Genomic DNA, 24235 nt, shown 5'->3' on the forward strand with positions numbered 1-24235 from the left:
GGAGGAAGAAGAGGAGGGGGGAGATTGTGGGGTCTTTGGTGCTCTCTGAGCTTGGTTATTTTCTTGCAGAGATTTCATGACCCAAACTAGGTGCTAGTCTTCACATTTGAAGCTCCTTCAAATTTGGCGATCTTGGAACTGCACCCCTAAAGCAGCTTTGCACAATTCTACATAAAGCACAAACAGATTTGTTGGGTCTCTAAGCTACTCATATCTCTACTTCGGAGGGTGATTCTGGTTCTTACTTACTGTTTCCTTCTGCATTCAATTGCTCTGTCTATTCTGAACTCTGGTAAACTGATGAATCCTTCTGCTTTTTCATCCTGTGATCGGAGAAAGGAGACCATACCACTGAGACAGAACCAAGGATGGCAGAGACATTGCAGCTAATAAGGTTATCAGATCACTGAGCATGCTACAGCTGATGCCAGTTCTGTTTGTAGATGGCCTTTAAATCCCAAGCAATTTCAGAAAAAGGAAGGCTAATTTTCAGTCTATTAATAACCACATTATGCTCAGGAACATGGAACCATGGCTGCTTTTAATTCCGCATGAGGCATATGTCTTTTGATTTAATGTTACTTTCTGCAAGCCTAGGCCACAACCAAAACTGGAATTAAAGGCACTTCAGACCATGATTTACAGCTTTAATGTGAAGATGGGTTTGCCTTGTCTTTTGCAATGCACAAGTCAGAAATAAAATAATAAATAAAACATCTATCTATCTATCTATCTATCTATCTATCTATCTATCTATTTATCTATCTATCTATCTATCATCTGTCCATCCATCTATCATTCATCATCCATCCATCCATCCATCCACCCAACCATCTATCCATCCATCTATCCATCTATCCATCCATCATCCATCCATTCATCTATCTATCCATTCATCTATCCATTCATCTATCCATTCATCTATCTATCATCTATCATCTATCTATCTATCTATCTATCTATCTATCTATCTATCTATCTATCTATCTATCTATCTATCNGGTACTCACATTTTGGTTAGTGTACCAGTAGAGGGAGGAATCCTTCAGGACGAACCAATATTTTTTCCACTTCTGAGTGAAGTAACCTTTGGCATCCTTCTTCTTCCACAACCAACCCTCACAGTCACCGTGACCCAAATCTTTACAGGAAATCCGCCGTCGGCTGCTGTTGTTCAGAGAACCGCCTATAAAGAAAAGATGTAGAATGGCTACTACACAGGCAGTCCTCAACTTTCAACAGTTCATTCAGTGACCGTTCAAAGTTACAACGGCATTGAAAAAAGGGACTTATCACCGTTGTAGGGTCCCTGAGGTCATAAGATCAAAATCTGGACACTCGGCAAGGGGTTCATATTTATGACGGCGGCCGTGTCCCAGGGGTCACGTGATCCCCTTTTGCGACCGTCTGACAAGCAAAGTCCATGGGGGAGCCAGATTCACTTAACAGCTGTGCCACTGCCTGAACAACTGCAGTGATCCACTTAACAACTGGGGCAGGAAAGATGGTAAAATGGGCCAAAATTCACTTCACAGATGTTTCACTTAACACGAATTTTGAGCTCCACTGTGGGTGCAAGTTGAGGACTAAGAAATCAGAAGACTTTGTTTTCATTATTCTCAAACGACGGGATCACTCAGAAATTCTATTCTCCATTTCTCTCGCCACTTTTTCTTTTATCACCAGAAACAGAATTTCTTGTAATATTCATATCACTTTTTTCCTATAAAGCCGAGGGCAAATTTAATTAAAACATCAGACTGCGCAGTGTGAAAAATTGGGTTTACATTGTTATATTAATTATATTTGTCCTACAGCTGTGAAGCATAGTCAGGAGTTTAGATCCCATTAAATTATGATTCTTTCTTCTGTACAATCCCACAGCTGAGCTGTAAAAAGTTTATTTCTTTGGAACCGATATTCTGAATTCCGTCAATTGTAGAACAACCCAGCGTACAAGTGTGTAATAAAAAAAGGCGTCACTCTTGAACAATCCTGTGGTTTTCAAACAGATTACAAAATGAATTTATTGAAATTGCCACATAATGACTCATTCTGACTGGCATTTAAAAATTGAACTATTCCGTGTACTAATTAACACCCCGAAATCACTGCAGGCATTGGGCAGAATTTGAGATGGGCTGGAGGTTTGACGTTATCAATGTGTTGGTTGACATCCAGCTTTATTTTTCCTTTCTGTAGAAAACCGAGGAAGCTGTAACACGTTCTTCACTGGAATTGCTACCATTAATATACAGAAGAGTCTCCAAATCAGTAGAAAAGGAGACCAAGGAAAAATGGCGAAGAAAATGAACTGGCATATAATTCTAAGTTACGTTGTGTGTTGGTAGGGTTTGATGCATTTCATGAACCTGGCTACTGAGATCTGTAAACAATGGTTTGTGCTGGAAGAGGAGGAAGATGGGGGGGAGGGGAGGAAGAGGAGGAGGGGAGGAGAAGAGAAGACGAGGAAGAGGAGGAGAGGAGAAGAAGAAGAAGAGGAAAAGAAGAGAAGAAGAAAAGGAGAAGGAAGGAAGGAAAGATAGAAAAAAAGAGAAGACAGAAGGAGGGGAACAGACTGGAGAAAAGCAGAGATAAGAGTGATTGTTCCCATTGCTGGATTTGACTTAACTCAACAATTTAATAAGTTCTAGGTGCACCGTATGTTGTACCTGTGAAATACAATGTTATACTTCCATCCAACTGTGGCTTTAATGTCATATTATTTAAATTCTTAATTTTCTCAACCATTTACCTTTGGGCCATTTTTTGCTCTTTACCCTCAAGGAAGCATAGTGAAAAGACTGGAATAAAAGACAAAAGGAAAACATTGATTAGTTACTATCACAGAACAAAGTTAAACATTGTGGAGAAAACACCCTGCCCTGTGAATAACACACCGGTCTCATTTCCCTTTGTGATTAACCCCACACTTCTTTAAAACGTTTGCCTTTATTTATTTTATGATGGTGATGATGATGATGATGATGATGATGATGATGATGATGATGATATCCATTCATTCTTGGTGATTCTATGGACCAGGTTTCTCCACATCTTCCTATCTTGCACTACGTCTTTAAGTTGTTCTGTGTTCTAGTTGGTGTCATCTTTGATGTGATTTAGCAAATAGTTATGCTGATTCTTTATACACACATACACAAACACACACACACACACACACATGTACACACAAAGTACAATACAATAATGCTTTCTTTTCAGCGGTCTTACTTTGAGCAGTAGAGAACTGGACATGGAGGGGGATGAAAAAGTCAAGCCTTTGTTAGGCAGGTGAATAGAATAGAATGGAATGGAATGGAATGGAATGGAATGGAATAGAATAGAATAGAATAGAATAGAATAGAATAGAGAGGAGAGAGAATAGAATAGAATAGAATAGAATAGAACAGAATAGAGAGGAGAGAGAATAGAATAGAATAGAATAGAATAGAATAGAATAGAATAGAATAGAATAGAGCAGGGGATTGGACTAGAAGATCTCCAATGCCCCTTCCAATTCTGTTATTCTGTTGTGTTCTGTTCAGTAAAGTGGAGAAATATGTTTGGTTCACATTCAAGTAGATACCAATGAGCTCACAATTCCTGGCTATGATGTGTGAACTTCAATTTTTGCCTTGAACTTTTGGGATATAATTTTCCAAGGATGTTTTAAGCATATAAAACTATGGAAACTTGTGACCAAAAAAAGCACGCATTGGGGGGAAATCCCCTACGAAATGTCATATATTCTAAAAAGAGATCACAAACATGTTCACGTTGGGTGTAAAAATATCACACGGAGGCGAACCAAAAAAAAAAAAAAAAGGCACATGGCTGTCTATGCAAGCTTTAAAAATGGAATTTGCAAACTGGTGCAGATCTGGAACGGAACAAATTAGACTTGCTGTAGGAAGCAGAAAAGATGCATTCATTCTGGTTATCAGTCAGGACAAAACAAACCCCACCCACACAGGGAAATTTCTCAATATGTGGAATATGCAAAACTTTCAGATTTTTTTTAAAGACCCTACAGTACGTCTACTCTAGTCTATAAAAAGCAGCAGAATAAAGTGGTAGACAGCTGAGGGTGAGATTTTCAGGCTATACTGATGTCCAACTTTGACAACTTTAAGACTTGTGGACTTCAACTCCCAGAATTCCCCAGCCAGCATCTTGGGGGGGGGGAGGAGAATCTGATTTCTTTCTAACCTATTTCTAACCTGATTTCTTTCTAACCTGATTTCTTTCTCACATGCAGCTTTTACTTTAAAGGAGATGCAGGTAGTCCTCAACTTTCAACAGTTTTATTTAGTGACCATTCAAAGTTATAACGAAAAATAACAGTTGCAGCATCCTTGTGATTGGCTGATCAAAATTAAAACGCTTGGCAACTGACTCATATTTATGACGGTTGCAGTGTCCTGGGTACATGGGATCCCCTTTTGCGACCTTCTGACAAGCAAAATACTTGTCAGATGCTATATTTTTTCTATCCTGCTCTATGGAGTAGAGAGTTGGTCTCTGACAGAAGCCACCTGAAGAGACTAGAAGCATTTGAAATGTGGATTTTACAGGCGGCTGTTACGTATAAGCTGGGTTGACAAGATCAGAAATGAGGAGGTGATAAGCCGCCTGGGAAAGCCCAGGGAAATCATCAAAACAATTAAAAAACAAAAATTAGAATATTTCGGACATGTGATGCAACACCCAGAAAAATACGGCATACTCCATTTAATCCTCCAAAGATGGAAAGATGGAAGGCAAACGAGGTCCAGGCAGAAGAAGAACATTGTGGCTTCAAAATCTAAGGGACCGGTTTGGACAAAACTCAGCAGCACTTTTTCGTGTGGCTGCTGATAAAAACAGGATCGCCAACATGATCGCCAACGTCCGATAACGGATATGGCACAAGAAGAAGAAGAGGACAAGCAAAGTCGGTGGGGAAGACAGATTCGCTTAATAACCATGTACTAACTTAACACAACAGCAGTGATTCTCTTAACAATCGTGGCAAGCAAAGTTGTAAAATGGGGCCAAACTCACTTAACAAGCGTTTGACTTGGCAACGTAAATTTTAGGCTCAGTTGTGGTCATAAGTTGAGGACCACCTGTATTCAAAGCCTTTATTTTAGTTTCTCTGCCTCCATGACAGTTTCGTCTTCCTCCTCTTCCTTATATATTATTATTTCACATTATTTGGTGGAAGCTCATGGCCATTTGTGTGTGTGTTTTTTAAAAAAAAGATGCATTGTAATGTTTTAATTTTAGAAATATTTTTAATGAAAAGCTTAGTGTGTTAAAATGGATGAAAAAATAATATTTTTCCCTTTCAGGTTAAAGAATTTGAAAGAGTGCAATGAATTTTGTTAATAAAAATGCGGATAATTTTTTAAAAAGATTATTAAGTGCAAATAGAAATACGTATTATTTTAACAGCAAGGAAGATAAAGCAGTAATGGTTAAATTGGTTGTTCTATTCAAAGAGGAGAATATATATTTATGTTTTTTATTTTGATATCACTTCTGGATTTTGTGCTTGGGATGAAAAAAAATTGAAACTTTAACTTTGGTTTTGCCAATTAAGATAGATTTGTTGTTATAGAAGTGGCTAGTTATATACTAATGTGTAAAAGTAAAAAGCTGAGGTTGTAATGTTATCTTTTATACTGTGCTAAAGAGAGTCGGAAATCAACGCCTCTTTATTTCTTGTACCTCCTGTTTTTTTTCCCATTTTTTTTTTCTTCCCTTAATTTCCCATTTTTAACTTTCTTTGTATTTTACACATTGATAAAACAATAAAAGTTATACAGGAGAAAACGATTTAGAAGAAATGCTTCAAATTTTGGAAACACATTCCTGCTATTAATTAAAGCAGCCACTGTTCTTTCAAGCTTCATGGGAGCTGGAGAACAGATGTGGCTGCTTTAAAAAGACCAGCTGTTAAAGTTAACGTGACTCTGAAAAGAGATTTTTAACAATCAGCAAATCAAAAACAGCAACCACTACAAAAAACCCAAACAACAACACCAGGCCAGTCTGAGTTATTTTAGGGCAGTCGAAGATCCTTCTGCTCGGACGATATTCTTCTGGCTCCAGTAAGCAAGCAGAAAGCAAACACAATAACGCACACACGCACCGCTCTGTTTTACCAGAAACAATCTTTCTTGACAATCCAGCTTGGAATAAGAGATAAAAATAGCAACGGGGTGGGCAGTTCCAGCAACGGTAAACTCTCTGTATGTCTCAATCAGTGCTAAAAAAAAAACCAACTAGCTTGTGCAAAGTTCAAGCTGCAAATTTAACAAGACAGCAACATTACCTTTAAAAACTAAGAAGAGATGAGAGTTTTTTGGACTGCTGTCGGGTTTAATTAGTTCCCCAAGAACTAGGGGGGAAAGGAATGACCCAATAAGATCCCAAGAGGAGAAGAGCTGAAATATATGGCTCTCTCTGTGTGTGTGTGTGTGTGTGTGTTTGTGTGTGTGTATAAGGGTTATCCCATCAGTTTTACCTCTTTTCTTTTTTAAAAATTACACCAAAGGCATGCTGCTAAAAAGTAATTTCCTGCCAGATTTTAGTGAAGTGTTCTTAGAACATAGAATAATAGAATTGGAAGGGACCCCCGGGGGCTTCTAGTTTAACCCCCTGCTCAAGCTGGAGACCCTCTATTCTTCTTTTTCTTGTGCCATATCCATTATCGGATGTTGGCGATCAAGTTGGTGATCATGTTTTTATCAGCAGCCGCATGAAAAAGTGCTGCTGAGTTTTGTCCAAACCGGTCCCTTAGATTTTGAAGCCACGATGTTCTTCTTCTGCATGGACCTCGTTGGCCTTCCATCTTTCCCTGGAGGATTAAATGGAGTATGCCGTATTTTTCTGGGTGTCGCATCACATGTCCGAAATATTCTAATTTTCGTTTTTTAATTGTTTTGATGATTTCCCTTGAGCGACAACAGGGATCTAGAGCCTAAACTGGACCGTGAGCAGTTAAGGGAAGTAGGTCTGACTAGCCAGGGGTAGGCAACCTTGGCTCTTTTATGACTTGTGGACTTCAACTCCCAGCTTCCCTTCCAGAGTTGTGAGTTCTCCATTGCTGGAGGTTTTCAAGAAGAGACTGGACAACCATTTGTCTGGGATAGTACAGGGTCTCCTGCCTTGAGCAGGGGGTTGAACTAGATGACCTCCAAGATCCCTTCCAACATTATTATTATTATTATTATTATTATTATTATTATTATTATTATTATTATTATTATTATTATTATTATTATTATTATTATTATTATTATTATTATTAATCATCACACAGTCAGCCAGATATTCAGACTGGATTTGGCATTTTTGTCTACCTATGGAGTCCTTCCCAAGGACCTGGGATAGGCAGATGTGGATGTTTGATGGTATTACAGATATCGTCGCAGGATGGAAGCAGTTCCTAGTAAGGCCGCCTTTTGCAATTGACTAATGGCGAATTTGTCAATGCCAATGGTGTTCAAGTAGTGCTCAAGTTGTTTTGGGATTGCACCCAAGGCGCCTGTTACTATTGGTACTACCCTTGCTTGCTTTTTCCACAGTCTTTCTATTTCTATTTGTAGGTCTCTGTATTTTGTTATCTTCTCCAGTTCTTCCTCGTCTATTACTATTATTATTATTGTTATTGTTATTGTTATTGTTATTGTTATTGTTATTATTGGTGTATATTTTGCTCTGTTTAGTTCTACAGAGTTCACAGCACCTTCATTTCCAGTAGAATTACGAGTAAAAACAGCTTGCTCTGAGTATTTAGGGAAGAAAAAAACAACCAATTTACTCTTAGAAAAAGGTTTCGGAAAACAGGCCCCTTTCAGAGTTTTGGCCTTTTACAACTCTTCCTCATCTTTGCCAAGGAGATTCCACAGCTGATATAATCCCGAAGAAATGCCACTCTTGGAATATTAGTTTCTTTTGAGTGAAAATGATTGACTCCCCAGAGTGGAAGCTTCTTAAGAATCAGCTGAAGAAGTTGCAGATCATGCTGTCTATTCAAACAACAGCCAGCTCACCCCTCTCCAACGCATAATGAAAGGTTCTGAATAGGGTGATCAGGGAAGCAGAAGAGATTAGAAAAGCAGAAGGGAGAAAAAAACGCCTAAAAATAGGAGTCAATCAGCCACATTCTTCTCCTTTCCCTCCCTGAACTCTGAGCAGCATATGGATTTGCATTGTTCAAAATCAGGTAATTAAGAAAGACTGTTTAGGAGGGGGGAGTATCAGAGCCAGTTCACAGGAGAAACGAGCACTTGGCTTTGGGTTTTTGTTCAGAGGCTGGAACTTGTGAAAAATGAACACAAGCATGTAGAACAGCAGAAGGGCCCAAAGTAAGGAAAGGGAGTTCAGATCTCTGGGACGTGAGCCTAACTTCTCTTTCTGCTGTCGACAGTTAACAGGGCTACGGGTGGAAAAATGCAGACTAGATAAGAAAGCTGTGGGCAGCTTCCATCTTTGGGCAGGTAGGCTTCACCCGAGAGGTAGAGAATGCACAGCTCCAGATTTCTACAGGAAACAGGAAGAGGAGCTCAAGAAACCCTGAACGTGTGTTCTTGCTGTCAGTTAACCACAACAAATAGTAGGTTGGTACCCAATGCCAGTAAGTCAAGATAGTGAGCCTGTGGTTTTCATTGACATGCCTGATGCAACTCAACTGGTCTACCGTAACTGACTTTCCCTTGCACTGAATTATGTAGACGAGGGGTCCCCAACCCCCGGTCCATGGACCAATACCGGGTTGTGGCATGCTAGCAACCGGTCTGCACAAACAAGCAAAGCCCCATCTGTGGGATGCAGGCAGGACACAAAACCACACACCCTCCGGTCTGCGGAAAAACGTCTCTCCACGGAACCGGTCCCTGGTGCCCAAAAGGTTGGGGACCTCTGATGTAGACCTTTTAGAGTTAGGCTATTTGTCAAGCTCTAAATATACTGTTGGATAACAGCCCACCAAAACAGGAGAGGTAGACTCCAAAAAGCCCAGAAAGTATTTATTGGTGATTGAATGTGCTTAGGATTGTTGTATGGAAAACCTAAGTAGAAAGCTTATCAATGCTGTTGAAAGAGAACTAGGTTCAAAATGCTTTGGGTCACCAATAACAGTTTTGGGGTCCACCTGTGATTTAGTTTGTATATCAGAACATACTCCCCTACAAATAGAAATGTAAAAATACTGAAGCCAAGCAACTATGTTATAGATTAGGGGTCTTCAAACTTGGCCCTTTTATGACTTGTGGACTTCAACTCCCGGAATTCCTCAGCCAACGTGCCTGGCTGAGGAATTCTGGGAGTTGAAGTCGACAAGTCATAAAAGAGCTAAGTTTGAAGACTCCTGATATAGATGGTGGATGTTTGACAGCCATTTTGTCTTAGTTCATAATCTGGGGATTTCCATGACTATATCAGTAGGGACTAGTAACTTATCTGTTGATATCCCTAAAGCTATACTAGTTCTAAATAATAATATATTGAGAATTAAACAATAATATAGGGTCTTCAGTCAGAAAAAGCTTGGTTATTCCTTGTCTAAGATGTGATGAAGATAAAAGATCTGGTTTGAAACAGGATATTTTCACATCCAATCTAAATTGCATATCTGAGAGCCTTTTGCTATCATCATATTATATACTTACCATCCACTTAATATTGAGTTGACCCCAAAATATACCAGCATGAACTTTGCTATCCATTTTATTAACTCAAGTTTATTCATTTTTTTAAAAATAAAATTTATAGGCTGCCCATCTTACCTCAACTCATGGCAGCTGATAAATTTTATAAATAAACAAACAAACATACCTTTTGGCTGCTGTCAGACTTCAAAATAGGCAAGGCTATAAATCTCTTCTCTCCAGAAACCCGACCCCACATTTTGAAACTACAGTAGCTAACAGTTCACTCAACCATGCTAAATATTTAGTTTATTGCAAATAAGAAAGAAAGCCTATGTGTTTAGAAGATCTGCCTTCCCAATAGCAGAACACAGAAATGTATATAAACATCTCAGTCTCGATTTAAATCCTTGCTGTCCCACTCTTTTGAGTCAATGACATTTTGACCATCTTTGTCCTGTTTGGGAGACCCCTGCTAAATATTTAGAGTAGTGGCCAAAATTGTGGAAACCTTTTGGGGAAAGTGTATTTGACGTTTGATGGCTAATAACACCACTTTTCTTTTGGAATAGTACCCTAAAATTATATATCAGCGGAAAGATAATTTAATCAAGAATGTAATGCAACAAAGTTTGTTCAATTCTCTATACCGTATTCTATGAAACGTTATAGCCAAATAACCAGAAAAAGGAAGCACAACTTGCTTAGGTTGATATCAGGTAGCTTTCCTTCATCTGATTGTAGCCAATGAGCATGAGTGTTTAGAGAGCCAATCAGGTGTCATCTTGTTTTGGCAATAAGCCAATCAGATCACAGTAGGATTTGGTTATCGATGTCATGTATTGAAGCTGAGAGGAGGACATGTGTCAGTGTGTTATGTGATCGCTGTCAAGTTGGCTGGGTTTTTTGGTGTTCTTTCATTTAGTGAGCTTGTAAAACGTAATAAAATTAAAGTCATGGTGCAAAGAGTTGACTGGTCACCCAGAAAGCGATGTAAAATAGTATTATTAAGTGAACCAGGCTACAGTTATAAAGGAATTAGAAGAAAAATTGGTGGAAACTTAACCAAAAGTGGCATTTCTACTGTACACTTTTCCCAAAAGGTTTCCACAATTTTGGCCACTACTGTAAGTAATGACTCTTGAGTGGTTTGAGAAGTGGTTTCCATTTTCCTAGTTTTACACCCCTTTTATCTTTCTCATAACTAAGATAAATTCCAGATATCTGCATAGAAATTGAATAAATAATAATAAAAAATTTTCCTCCCCCCTTTGCTGGGCAAAAGACAAGATTTTCTTGTGATGAGTCAGAACTAATTACTTGCAGTGAGCTTTTGAAATTTGACTAAAGGTCTCTTTGATTGTCTAAAGACAATCAGTCTTTGATTGTCTATTTTTTCGGTGGAAATTGGAGACCGATTATTTCTTGCTCGGTTTGAAACCAGACCCTTGATCTAAGCAACTTGTTGCCTCGGTAATTTAGGTGACCAATTTCCAATCTTCTAAACAAATAGTATATTTAATTCTAAAAACTCAGCCCCTCCCAAACAACCTTGGCAATTCATTGTAGCCTGTGTGAGAAACCAGGAGGCGCCGAAAAAGACTCCTTTTGAGAAGAAACCACACAATGATTTCAAAATAAACATACGATTTTTGTATGCAAGCTGGGTCTGCTCTGATAAATGACAAATTTGCGCACCGATCTGACTGATTAGTCATCCCCAGGCAGAAGCCACATAAAGAAAATATATTTTTTTTAAAAAAATGAATATTATAAGCAGCTGCTTTTCAAAGCCTGCGCCTCGTTTGAAATCTTGAATGCTTACCTAATTGTACATTTTGCTACAAGATGCTCTTTTCAGTTCGTCAGAAAGCAACTTAAACTGAAAGGCAGCACTCCCCAAAAAGGACAGAAACTGCCAACTCTTCTATTCAAAGCATTTAGAGTTCAGGCTAATTATCCTGCGTTCACTCCATGAAGAATCGGGCCAAAAGGAAGAGAGAATTCTTAACGGGCTGGCAAGTGGCAACAATAAAGCACAGAACTTGCTTACATTGTCTGCAGCAACATCTGCCGAAGCATCTGCATTAAGCCTCAGCAGGAATGCTACAAAGAAGCAAATCCAAACAGCTCGGGGAGAAAAGAACAACACCAAAACATCAGCATCATTTGAAGAAAGCTGGCTCCACAATGACCAGCATTCAAAAGTGGTTGTCCTTCATCCTTTCTGACTATGTAGAGATGCTAAACTTATGCCCCGCTTGACTCCTCTCCCAGCTCTGCCAGTCCTTCTCCTGCAAGTATCAGTATAGGTGGAATAGCTTAAGTGATCGTTTATTCTATGGATTGGGTCAGGGATGGTCCGGTAGCACAAATGGTCTGGGTGCAGTGGTGGGATTCAGCCGGTTTGCATCACTTCAGCAGAACCGGTAGCTAATTTTTTGTTGCCCAGGCCCAGAATGGACTTCCAGAAGCAGCATCCACACAGAGAACCGGTTGTTCACATATTTGAATCCCAAACTGTCTGGGTGACAAGGGTGACATGGGCTGTGTGAGAAGGCAATACCCCCATATTTGGCCTATAACATAATCCCACCATAGAGTTCATTAAGATCAGATATGGATATTTGGAGGTAATCGGCCTTTGCTGGCCTATGAATCGTAAGATTCATTTAAAAGGTAAAAGGCAACTCTCATCTCTTTTTACCCGAACATAAATCTACATATGACTATTTTTGAAAAGAATTATGCTACTCAAAATCAGCAATAGTTCTATTCAAGATAACCTACACTGGAGGAATTTGAATTAAGGAAAAACCTTCCTGTCAAAGAAGAAAAGCAAGATGATTTTCTTCAGCAAATTATATTAAACAATTCCACAACTTAATGGAAGACACATCAAAGCCTTTGAACTTTAGAAATGTAAAGCTATTAAAAGTAGATGTTTTAATTCCAGAAAAAATTATACCAGATTGGAATATTGCCTTATTAATTTACACGGTAAAAAGACATGATATTATATTGATTCACACCTCTCTAATAAACAGCAGTCTACCGGTTTCTTGCTAAGAAACAAATCTGTCCTCACGATGTTTTCTAGCCGTTTGAGTGATGAGTGTCAAATCCCTGGGAAAAGTGACAAGCAGAAGGCAGGGTGTCTTAAAACGGTCTGGAATTTAATTCAGTGTTATTAACGCTTGACAAAATCCATCCAACTTGGGCTTCTGATATCCAAGTTATTGCAAGTTTGTAATGTGTAATGATTGCTCTCTATCTTGCTTTTCTCCTTCGTGACCACAGTGCATGCACAAGTTTTCACTTGAAGGACTGAAAATGTGCCCTTCAAGGGTTGAAGAATAGGAAAATTATATATTTGAAAGAAGGCTCCAAAGTAATCAAGACTCATTGATCAAGATGATCAAAGACCTGGAGGCTAAAACATACGAAGAACGGCTGTGGGACTTGGGTTTGGCTAGTCTAAAGAAAAGAAGAAATAGGGGAGACATGATAGCAGTGTTCCAGTATTTGAGGGGCTGCCACAAGGAAGAGGGGGTCACATTATTCACCAAAGCACCAGAGGACAGGATGAGAAACAATGGTTGGAAACTGATCAAGGAGAGAAGCAACCTGGAATTAAGGGGAAATTCCTGACAGTGAGGACAATTAACCAGCTTGCCACCAGAAATCGTGGGCACTCCATCACTGGAGATTTTTAAGAAGAGACTAGACCAGTGGTTCTCAACCTATGGGTTGCGACCCCATTTGGGGTCGATCAACCATTTCATGGGGGTCGCCAAGCAAGGCTGTCCGCCATTTTTTTCCCCTTTTCCGGCGGGTGCCTTACCTCCCTTGAGCTGGGCCAGCTGGTGGTTGGCCTGCTCCGTCTCGGCCAGCGCAGGGGGCGGAACCACGCATGCGCAGCTCTCCTGGGCAGGGAAAGTCCTTGACTTACGACCGGTTGGGTAGTCCTCGACTTACGACCGGTTTAGTCCTTGACTTACGACCGGTTGGGGGTCGCGGCATTAAAAAGGTTAAGAACCACTGGACTAGACATTCACCTGTCTGAGATGGTATAGGACTAGAAGACCTCCAAGGTCCCTTCCAGTTCTATTCTATTCTATTCTATTCTATTCTATTCTATTCTATTCTATTCTATATAAAGATTCTATCCTATCCTATCCTATCCTATCCTATCCTATCCTATCCTATCCTATCCTATCCTATCCTATCCTATCCTATTCCTTGTTCTATTCTATTCTATTCTATTCTATTCTATTCTATTCTATTCTATTCTATTCTATTCTATTCTATTCTATTCTATTCTTCTATTCCGTATTCTATCTACTCTACTCTACTCTACTCTACTCTACGGGCAGTTTTAGGCTTCCAGGTTTAGTGAACATGGTCTATATTTATGTCTAAAACCTGCAACCAGATGTTGCCCAATAGATACTGATCATGGAAGCCTACATCAATGTAATCTAAACCTGCTTATTTTTTAAGAAAAATTAACCTGCTTTTATTATTTTTACAAATAACTCAACGTGGTGAACATAGCTCATATTCCTTCCTCCTCCTATTCCCCTCCACCAACCACCCTTGAGATGAGTTGGGCTGAGAAAGTGCAACTGGCACAAGGTCACCCATGAATAAGGTGGAACTAGAATTCCCAGTCTCCTGGTTTCTAGCCTACTGCGCGATCAAACTGGCTCCCAACAGATACAAATATTACATCTCCTGCGTTCCTTTGGACATAAAGATACATTACTATTCCACTTCTGACCAAATTTTGTTGAAATATAGCTAAAACGACAGACCCAGCAAGGCAATCCAACTGCACCCATCACCTATCTCTTTTCTTTCGTCTTCAAATTTTTATTTTATTCCAAAAAGGATTAAAATACAAAAACTCAAAAACAAAAAAATTAAAGAATGAAAAACAAACAAAAACAAACAACACGACACAAAGAAAACATTGAAAAAGTGCATTGAAAAAGAAAAAAAACCCAATCTATCTCAAGAAGCTTTTTCCTAAGGTTTAGTCAAAAGATTTCTTCTTGCAATTTCAATCTAATAAGTTGGGTCGTGCACTCTTCAGAAACAAGAGAACCGTTTCTGCCCGATTAAGTTAGGGATTCAGAATATCATTCCTTCCCTTGCTAAGCACCTGTGACAGGTCTGAAATGACACCGGCAAACCCTATCTCTCTCTTTAAAAATGGATGAAAAAGGGGCGAAATCTTATGAGAGTATTAAATCACGTTAACGTTTTCAGCAAAAATGTTGACATCTTGTGCCGGCTGAGATTGCTAATGTCTCATGAGGGCTGACCAATTTTAATAGTTGTGGTACCCATACCATTGCACAAGATTGTATGCTGGTACCCGGGATCTAAAAAGATGGCTGATCTCTTATTATTTAAACAAGGTCTTCACTATCCTTATTTATTTCTTAACTATCTTTACCTAGGATTAAGAATACCAAACTGTTTCCCCTTCACAGGACCAAATCTCTAGGCCAGTGGTGGCGAATCTATGGCACGGGTACCAGAGGCGGCACTCAGAGCCCTCTCTGTGGGCACGTGCGCCATCGCCCCAGTCCTAGGCCTTCAGCTGGGTTTTACAAAACCTTTTCGCTTTAGGCCTCCGCCGCCATGTGCAAAAAAGAGAGGTTCAATCAGTCAATTTCAACTTCTCGTGGGAAAAAAAAAGATCTTGCAAAGTTGGAATTGATTGATTGAACTTTTTAGTCCCACCCAGTCTGCCGTTACCACCGCAGCCACACCCAGCCAATGGGCCACACCCAGCCAATGGGCCACACCCACCAGCACTCAACGATGCATAAGTGGGTTTTGGGTTGCAGTTTGGGCACTCCGTCTCTAAAAGGTTCGCCATCACTGCTCTAGGCCCTTGGCCATCATTGTTCTGTTTAGGCCATATTTTTCCATCGATCTCTGATCTCCAGTTGGACATCGATGGAGAAGTTGAGCACTCTTTTAAAACATTACTGCGCATACAGCTGCATTGAAAGCCAGGCAGAATTGCCGGATTGACTCATTCATTAAAAAAAAACAACCCCAGAGATAACCATGCAGCGGGTCATAGAAGTAAATTATTTCTCTAAAGAGACCAGAGTGAGGTTTTGGGGATTTACCTTTCTCATAGCTGTACCTCCTTGCCGCTCAGCAGCAGAGTTGACATACCTGCAAGAGAGATCACGGAAGAAAAGATTTCAAAAACACAAACTGAATGAATTATAAATGCCATTTATACCGGTCACAGAGAAAAGGTTACAGAAATGCCTGCTGGCTCTTTGAACGATGCTGCCTGGCATGTCTCTCATTGCTCATGCAAGTGTCAGCTCAAAAGGATCAATAAACGAAAAAAGTGATTCAGAATCATTTAACATAGAACTGGACAAACCACTGAAGTCATTCAGTTATTTGAAAAGGGGGTTTGTTGTGAAGTGGGATTTTGAAGCCTTTAGGATTCCAGCTTGGAAAGTAACACATATGGATTGGACTGGTGGAGAGAATTCAGCCCCAGAAATGTGAGGTTAAAACACATGAGTAATGGTTGCACGAATTGGGTATATCTAGTTTAATGAGAAGAAGCACTAGGGGTGACATGACAGTCGTCTTCCAATATTTGAGGGGCTGCTATAAAAAAGAGGGGGTCAACCTCTTCTCCAAAGCATCTCAAGGCAGGACAAGAAGCAACGGATGGAAACTAATCAAGGAGAGAAGCAACCTAGAACTAAGGAGAAATTTCCTGACACTTAGAACAATTAAACAATGAAATGATTTGCCTCCAAAAGTTGTGGGTGCTCCATCACTGGAGGTTTTTAAGAAGAGATTGGACAACCATTTGTCTGAAATGGTATAGAGCAGGGGTCTTCAAACTTGTCCCTTTTATGGCTTGTGGACTTCAACTTCCAGAATTTCTCAGCCAGGCATGCTGGCTGAGGAATTCTGGGAGTTGAAGTCCACAAGTCATAAAAGGGACAAGTTTGAAGACCCCAACTCTAGAGTCTCTCTTCATCTTTTTATTTCCTGTTGTGGTCAACCAAAGACTAATCTCACAAGGAGGATATAGGCACTAGCACTTTCCCAACCTTGTGACCTAATAATGGGTGCGCAGAACCACATTGTTGAGATCTGAGGTTCATACACACCCACTGTGATTAGCAGATGCCGAGATCTTCATCACCAAGAATTTGTCAGCCCCTCTTTGAAGTTGTCCAAGTGGTCTACCGTTATATTATCTGCTGTAGAAATATCTATCTTGTCTGGATTGCCTACAAATTAATTTCTGGATTCTATTATTAGCACGAATCCTTTTAGAAACCCACGTCAGGTTTTTTTTTTAAACTTGCTTTTATATTTTTTCTTAAAAAGAGAAGAAGAATCTTTGAGGTGCCCAATTATTTAAGAAATTTCTTTATTCTGATTTTTGACGAGTTGGGGAATGCTTAAAGTGTGTTGAATTTCAGGGCCCTGTGATGAGTTTTGTTTCATATGTATCTAAGGGTCTCTGTATCTATCTACAAGGCTGAAAATTAATGATTTTGCTGTCAAATTTTGGCAGACTAATCATGAATAAAGGAGCCACAAAGGGTGAACTTTGCCCACTTCTATCTTTGAATGTTGCTGAGATTTTTTTTTATACCCTCCAGGCTTGGGGCGGTGGGTTTCTTCTAATTCTAAGCATTGCTCTAACTAATCTGAAACTTGTCAGTTCCAATCCTTCTCCTCATTTTTTATGATCAGTGCCCATCTGGACAAAATCCTGCTCAGGCAAAGGTTGATACTGTGTTGTGAAATCAGAATACAGAACTGAACCTTTGCAAGAGAATCACACGGCTGTTGTATTTTCCTATCGAGAAACCCCCGTTTAGATTGTCAGTTGACCTAATCAACCGTAACTATAGAATGTGTCCGCAAATAATTTCACACATCATGCTTTTCCCACACGGGGAGCAGATCAGCATATGGAAACTATAGGTCTTAAATAAACTTGAGGAGCTATACTGGGTTTATACTTTGTGATAATCTAGATTAAAAATAGGACTGGGTGTTTTGTGGTTCAGTCTTAGAGAAAATTCAACTGTTGTCTTATCATATTGTATGAAGATGACCATCTTGATGTCTATGAAGATTCTCAATCATCCAGGTCACCAAAGGTGCTTTTTCCCAAAAGGCAGCTGGACACTCTTTCTTTCTTTCTTTCTTTCTTTCTTTCTTTCTTTCTTTCTTTCTTTCTTTCTTTCTTTCTTTCTTTCTTTCTTTCTTTCTTTCTTTCTTTCTTCCCTTCCTTCCTTCCTTCCTTCCTTCCTTCCATTTCTTCCTTTCTTCTTTCTTTCTTTCTTTCTTTCTTTCTTTCTTTCTTTCTTTCTTTCTTTCTTTCTTTCCTTCCTTCCTTCCTTCTTTCTTTCTTTCTTTCTCTTTCCTTCCTTCCTTCTTTTTTTCTTTCTTTCTTTCTTTCTTTCTTTCTTTCTTTCTTTCTTTCTTTCTTTCTTTCCTTCCCTCCCTCCCTCCCTCCCTCCCTCCCTCCCTCCCTTCCTTCCTTCCTTCCTTCCTTGCAAATGGTGATCACATGACCTCAGGACACTACAAAACCCATGCCTCTTGCCAAGTGCGCAAATTCTGATTAGTGTGAGGACCAGTAGGAAGTTATTTTTCCCCCAAAGCCGATGCAACTTTGAATGGTCACTAAATGAATGGATGCCAAGGGACACACTTATGTCTGTAGCAAGACAAAAAGGGGCAACCCTGTGTTTTCCCAAGGCGCAAACACACCTTGCCATTGTGTGTTGGATCCCTTCATGAAAACCTCAGCAGAAGTTGCTGCGAAAGAGGTCAGTTTCATGGCGTGAATCAAAAGTGGCCTTGCCATCACTTTAATGCCTTTATTCAAATCCACAGGATTATCAGAGCCAAACATGACGCATTTTTTTTAAAAAAAAGATGATCAGAGGTCTGAATAAAGATCAGGACCTTGAAGATGTATTTAATTAGTTAGCTTAGTAGAACAGACAAGGAATAACGGGTGGAAACTGATCAAGGAGAGATTCAACCTAGAAATAAGGAGAGATTTTCTGACCGTGAGAACAATAAACCACTGGAATAGCTTTCCTTCAGAAGTTGTGGAAGCTTTATCACTGGAGGTTTTCAAAAAGAGACTGGAATACCATCTGTCAGAAATGGTGTAGGGTCTCCTCAGTGGTGGGATTCAAATATGTGAACAACCGGTTCTCTGTGTGGATGCCGCTTCCGGAAGTCCATTCTGGGCCTGGGCAACCAAAAATTAGCTACCGGTTCTGCCGAAGTGGTGTGAACCGGCTGAATCCCACCACTGGGTCTCCTGCTTGGGCAGGGGTTGGACTAGATGACCTGCACGATCCCTTCCAACTCTGTTATTCTACTCTATTCTAAACAATTAGTTATCTTAGAAGAACAAGATGGTTAGGGGACTGAAAGTTAAAACATATGAAGAATGGTTGCAGGAATTAGGTACAGTATATCTCGTTTAATGAAAACAAGGATTAGGCATGACATGATAGTAGTGTTCCAATATCTGAGCAGCTGCCACAAGGAAGGGGGGGGGTCCAACTATTGGAGAATAACACCTGAAGGCAAGACAAGAAGCAATGGATGACAACTAATCAAGGAGAGAACAAACTTGGAATTAAGGAGAAATTCCCTGACAATGAGAACAATTAATCAATGGAACAACCTGCCTCCAGAAGCGGTGAATGCTCCTACACTGGAGGTTTTTAAGAAGAGACTGGACAGCTATTTGTCTGAAATGGTATAGGGTTTCCTGCCTGAGCAGGGGGTTAGACTAGAAGACCTCCAAGGTCCCTTCCAACTCTGTTATTCTGTTAACAATGTTTGTGAGAAGGAAGATGATGGAGATTTATAAAGCTGGACCTGATAGGGTCAGAGGGGCTATATTAAAGCTTTTGTTTCCCTTTTGTTATGCTGTTACTCAAGGTCATCCCCTGGCACGGAGCGATAAGAGGCAAAGTAACACCTTTCCCAGATGGGATTCCCTCTAAGTTCTCCGCGCGCATGAACTTAATACTCTGTGATCCGGTTCCTGCCCTCTTCATTTCACAGCACCTGCAGGGATCCGCACATCTTATCTAAACAGCAGAAGCCATTTCGGAATCTGTATCAAATCTAGAAAGCTGCTGGACTTTGACTTACGATTTCAGCACAGGGCACAGCTGCATGCTGAGCCAGAAGGATCCCCCCCCCCCAAAAAAACAACAACAACCCAACCCCTCCTCATTTGCTGTCTCTGGGTTTTTGTTTTTTTTTTGCTGGCATTATTGGCCTAAGCAGCAGGAGAGGCAGCTCGCTGTTGGTTTGGCTATAGCCAGGCATTCCTTCAGGATCAGCAGTTTGAAACATCGGTGGGGAAAAAAAAAAACCTCAGCTGTGACCGAAAGGCCTCTGTCTACTTCCTGCTGCTTTTGGACTGAGCCCCGCAGAGCAAAAAGGCCAAGGAAGCAGCGCGTTCCTAGCTGAACAAAAGAGGAAGAGCTTGTGTTTGCACCAAGCCGATTTAGAAACTCACGCTGGTCTGCTGATTTGAGAAATACAGATAGATTTCAGCCAAAAGAGGGAAAACGTTTGAAAGTAGGCAGCATAATATGGCTGGCGTGGCAAAACTGCTCAAGGTGGGCATCTGAAGAAGGACTAAGGAGAAACTTCCTGACCGTTAGAACAATTAACCAGTGGAACAACCTGCCTCCAGAAGCTGTGAATGTTCCAAGTTTTAAAGAAGAGATTGGACAGCCATTTGTCTGAAATGGTATAGGGTTTCCTGCCTGAGCAGGTGATTAGAATAGAAGAACTGCAAGGTCCCTTCCAACTCTATTATTATTATTATTATTATTATTATTATTATTATTATTATTATTATTATTATTATTATTGATCATCGCATAGTCAGCCCGATGTTCAGACTGGATTTGACATTTCTGTCTACCTATCGAGTCCTTATCAAGGACCTGGGATAGGCAGATATGGAATCCAAATTAATAATAATAATAATAATAATAATAATAATAATAATAATAATAATAATAATTATTATTATTATTATTATTATTATTATTATTATTATTATTATTATTGATCATCGCATAGTCAGCCCGATGTTCAGACTGGATTTGACATTTCTGTCTACCTATTGAGTCCTTTACCCAGGACCTGGGATAGGCAGATGTGGATGTTTGATGGTATTACAGATATTGTCGCAGGATGGAAGCGGTTTCTAGTAAGGCCGCCTTTTGCAATTGACTAATGGCGAATTTGTCAATGCCGATGATGGTGTCCAAGTGGTGCTCCAGTTGTTTTGGGATTGCACCCAAGGCACCTATTACTATTGGTACTACCCTTGCTTGCTTTTGCCACAGTCTTTCTATTTCTATTTGTAGGTCTTTGTATTTTGTTATCTTCTCCAGTTCTTTCTCGTCTATTTATTATTATTATTATTATGGATCATCGCATAGTCAGCCAGATATTCAGACTGGATTTGGCATTTTGTCTACCTATCGAGTCCTTCCCAAGGACCTGGGATAGGCAGATGTGGATGTTTGATGGTATTACAGATATTGTCGCAGGATGGAAGCAGTTCCTAGTAATGCTGCCTTTTGCAATTGACTAATAGCGAATTTGTCAATGCCTATTATTATTATTATTATTATTATTATTATTATTATTGTTGTTGTTGTTGTTGTTATTTTCATGCCGTTGTTACCTATTAATCTACAATAGCTCTATTCGGCTTGCCTGCTTACAACTAAGGGAGAGTGCTTTTATGCTTTATAGTCCAACCTGGTTCATACCTTATGCTCTACAGAGGGCTTAGCTATGAAGTATTGAATAAGCCGTGACTGTTTTGGCCTTTACCGTATGCCAAGGTATAAATTGGATTGCAAGCAATTGATGGAATTGTTGGATTATAAGCAACTGATGGGCTTGCAACATCCATCTCTCCCCACGTCATAGCTGAGAGCAAGATGTTGAGCCAATTTGTATATACCATAAATGGATCCCTTTCACAGCTCTTTTTCCAGGAGTGTCAACCCATCCATTTGCAGGCAGACCTGGGCAATCAATATTCTTTGGCAGTTCTCCATTAGCCTCAGAGCTGCATGCCATTATAATTAGCCACACAAGTGTGGAGCGACATGCTGCTGTGGGAATTTATCAGTAATTGCACGGCAGGATAACTGCTCATCACAGATCCCAACACCGTGGTTGGCATTCCCAGGAGATATGTCTACAGTGTAGAACTTCAACGAAACAGATGTCCCATCAGAGGAAACACAGCTGGGAAGGAGATTCTTCCAATGGGGAATTGACTCTGAGCCAGGTTTTTGACCAAAGCAGATGAAGGTCAGATTTACCCCACCACAACAAGGGGAAGATAACTAATGGAGTAGGAAGAATCGGGCAACTATATCTAGGCTGCTATTTGGTTGGTGATTGTATATATAATAAATGTTTTATTAGTTTTCTATTTTCACAAACAAGTGCTCAATAGACAACGTGGTGACTGAGTCCATTAAGAATTCGGTGATACATATAGGGTTTTCCAATGTTACACCCGCCAATACCTCTCTTCTTCTAGTAATAATAATTTTTCTACACTAAACAAATACAATTCTTATTATTGTTAGTAAACATACAATTACCTATCAACATTTGTTACATCTCTCTAATAATATCAGTTTAGAATATCTTTCCTAGCCAAAGCATATCTTAATTGCATTTGCATTCAATTTCCACTTATTTAATCCGTTGCCTTTGGGAGAGTCAGGCAGAAAACAATAAACAAGGGACCATCAACGAGAGAGCCACAGACCTATCAAAACTGGAAGGTCAATCTACAGTACTATGTAAAAAACAAAACAAAACAAAAAGCAAGCAACGAACCCTACTCCCCATTGCACTGATGCTGTTCCTTAATTAGGTAACGAAACAGCCTGTCAGGATAATAATTTAACAGCTAAACAGCTTATGTAAAGATGTAATGGAATGTGGATGATGCAGTGATAGGATGATGCAATATTAGGAATGATTCAGCAGGGTCTGTGTCTGTGCCTTTAAGAGGCTGAGTATAAAAGGGGAGTTTTTTTTACTGGAGTGTCTCTCTCTCTCTCTCTCTCTCTCCTCCATTTGACTGCTGTAACTACTGTATATTGGAGTTTGCTGTTTCACCACGTGTATGTATTCTATGTAGATATAGTGTAATATAAACCACCATTTAATTACAAACCACTGTTTACTGCATTTGCTCCTGGGTTACCTCAGCACAATAAGACTGTGCATGCTCTGACAAAAGCTAAGCTCCAAGAGCACAAGAACTTCACTTTCAACCCTGAGCTACAGAGATTTTAGGAAATACTCAGCGTGGTCCAAGTTGGCTAGGATGAACCCAGGTATTAGACCCTTTACCTCTGTTTATACTGCAACAGTTCTGTTGCATGGAAAAGAATGCTCTTCAGTGAGAGATCAAACGAGGGATGTTGCTGATAGCAAGAGACCCTTGGGAGGCAAGTTGTGTGCATCAGACAGAATGACAAGGTGTGCGTACAAACCTAACAATGACCCGACTGCTATGTTCAAAGTGGGCAACCGTTGCTCATTCATTGGAGCATCTCCCCGTCGACAATCCCACCAGTCCTTTTGATAAATGCACGAAGGCACCAGTAAAGGTAAACATTTCCATAATTACTCTGCCTGGTTTTTTCCATTTGCACAATTCTAATTAGGGTGGAAATGAAAGAATAAAACGACTTGTTTCATTTAAATAACACAGCGGGGGACGGGGAGGGGGTCCTCGGCCTCATTCATAATCCCAGGCTGAGGTTGTTTTGTCTCCGCAGCTCCTTGAGAAGGTAATTTACAATTCCCATTAAAGAAATAACACAAGACTGTAGGAAGTCAAGAACAAGATAGCCAGAAACGTTTCTCACCACTCAAGGGCAGGCAAACTTGACTGAAAAGAACACATACGTGCTTTGATCATAAGGATTAAACTAAGATTGCAAGAAAATTGCTCTGGGATTGATGTTGTTATTGGCTGCAATGACTCAGACGCTTGGAAGAGCAGACTGAGATCCTACAGGTACCAAAGGGGAAACAAGCTGCCATTTGCATCTAGGAGGGTGGGCATCAGGCTCCAAGAACCAAAAAACTCCTATAGAGTTACTTAATAGCAGTTTCTTTTATTGTTTCTCACCTATAAACAGACTATCTGTACTATCATTTCACCTTCCTGTATGGGTTATGAGAAGGTTATTATAAAACCAAATGCACAGGTATAGTATAGGGGGTACCTTGCTCAATAGTAGCAACTGTGAGAGAGATCTTAGAGTCGTAGTGGACAATCACTTAAATATGAGCCAGCAAGTGTGCTGCAGCTGCTAATAAAGCCAACACGGTGCTAGGCTGCATTAACAGAGGGATAGAATCAAGATCACACGAAGTATTAATACCACTTTACAACGCCTTGGTAAGGCCACACTTGGAATACTGCATCCAGTTTTGGTCACCACGATGTAAAAAAGATGTTG

General features: G+C 40.0%; 1 protein-coding gene across 1 annotated transcript in view; it reads right to left on the bottom strand.

Moving 5' to 3' along the window:
* LOC114923264 (connector enhancer of kinase suppressor of ras 2-like) overlaps positions 1–15842 on the bottom strand; it is a gene marked incomplete at its 5' end in the record, with an annotated part of 27167 nt that extends 11325 nt beyond the window's left edge. The window contains 4 exons of the mRNA XM_029285997.1: positions 250–323; positions 1011–1186; positions 2756–2804; positions 15794–15842. Of these exons, the coding sequence (XP_029141830.1) occupies positions 250–323; positions 1011–1186; positions 2756–2804; positions 15794–15842 (348 nt within the window). The remainder of the gene's footprint in view (positions 1–249; positions 324–1010; positions 1187–2755; positions 2805–15793) is intronic.
* Positions 15843–24235: the final 8393 nt, after the last annotated feature.

This window comes from Protobothrops mucrosquamatus, unplaced genomic scaffold, assembly GCF_001527695.2.
Source record: "Protobothrops mucrosquamatus isolate PMUCROS unplaced genomic scaffold, P.Mucros_1.0 scaffold2680, whole genome shotgun sequence".
Classification (NCBI taxonomy): domain Eukaryota; kingdom Metazoa; phylum Chordata; class Lepidosauria; order Squamata; family Viperidae; genus Protobothrops; species Protobothrops mucrosquamatus.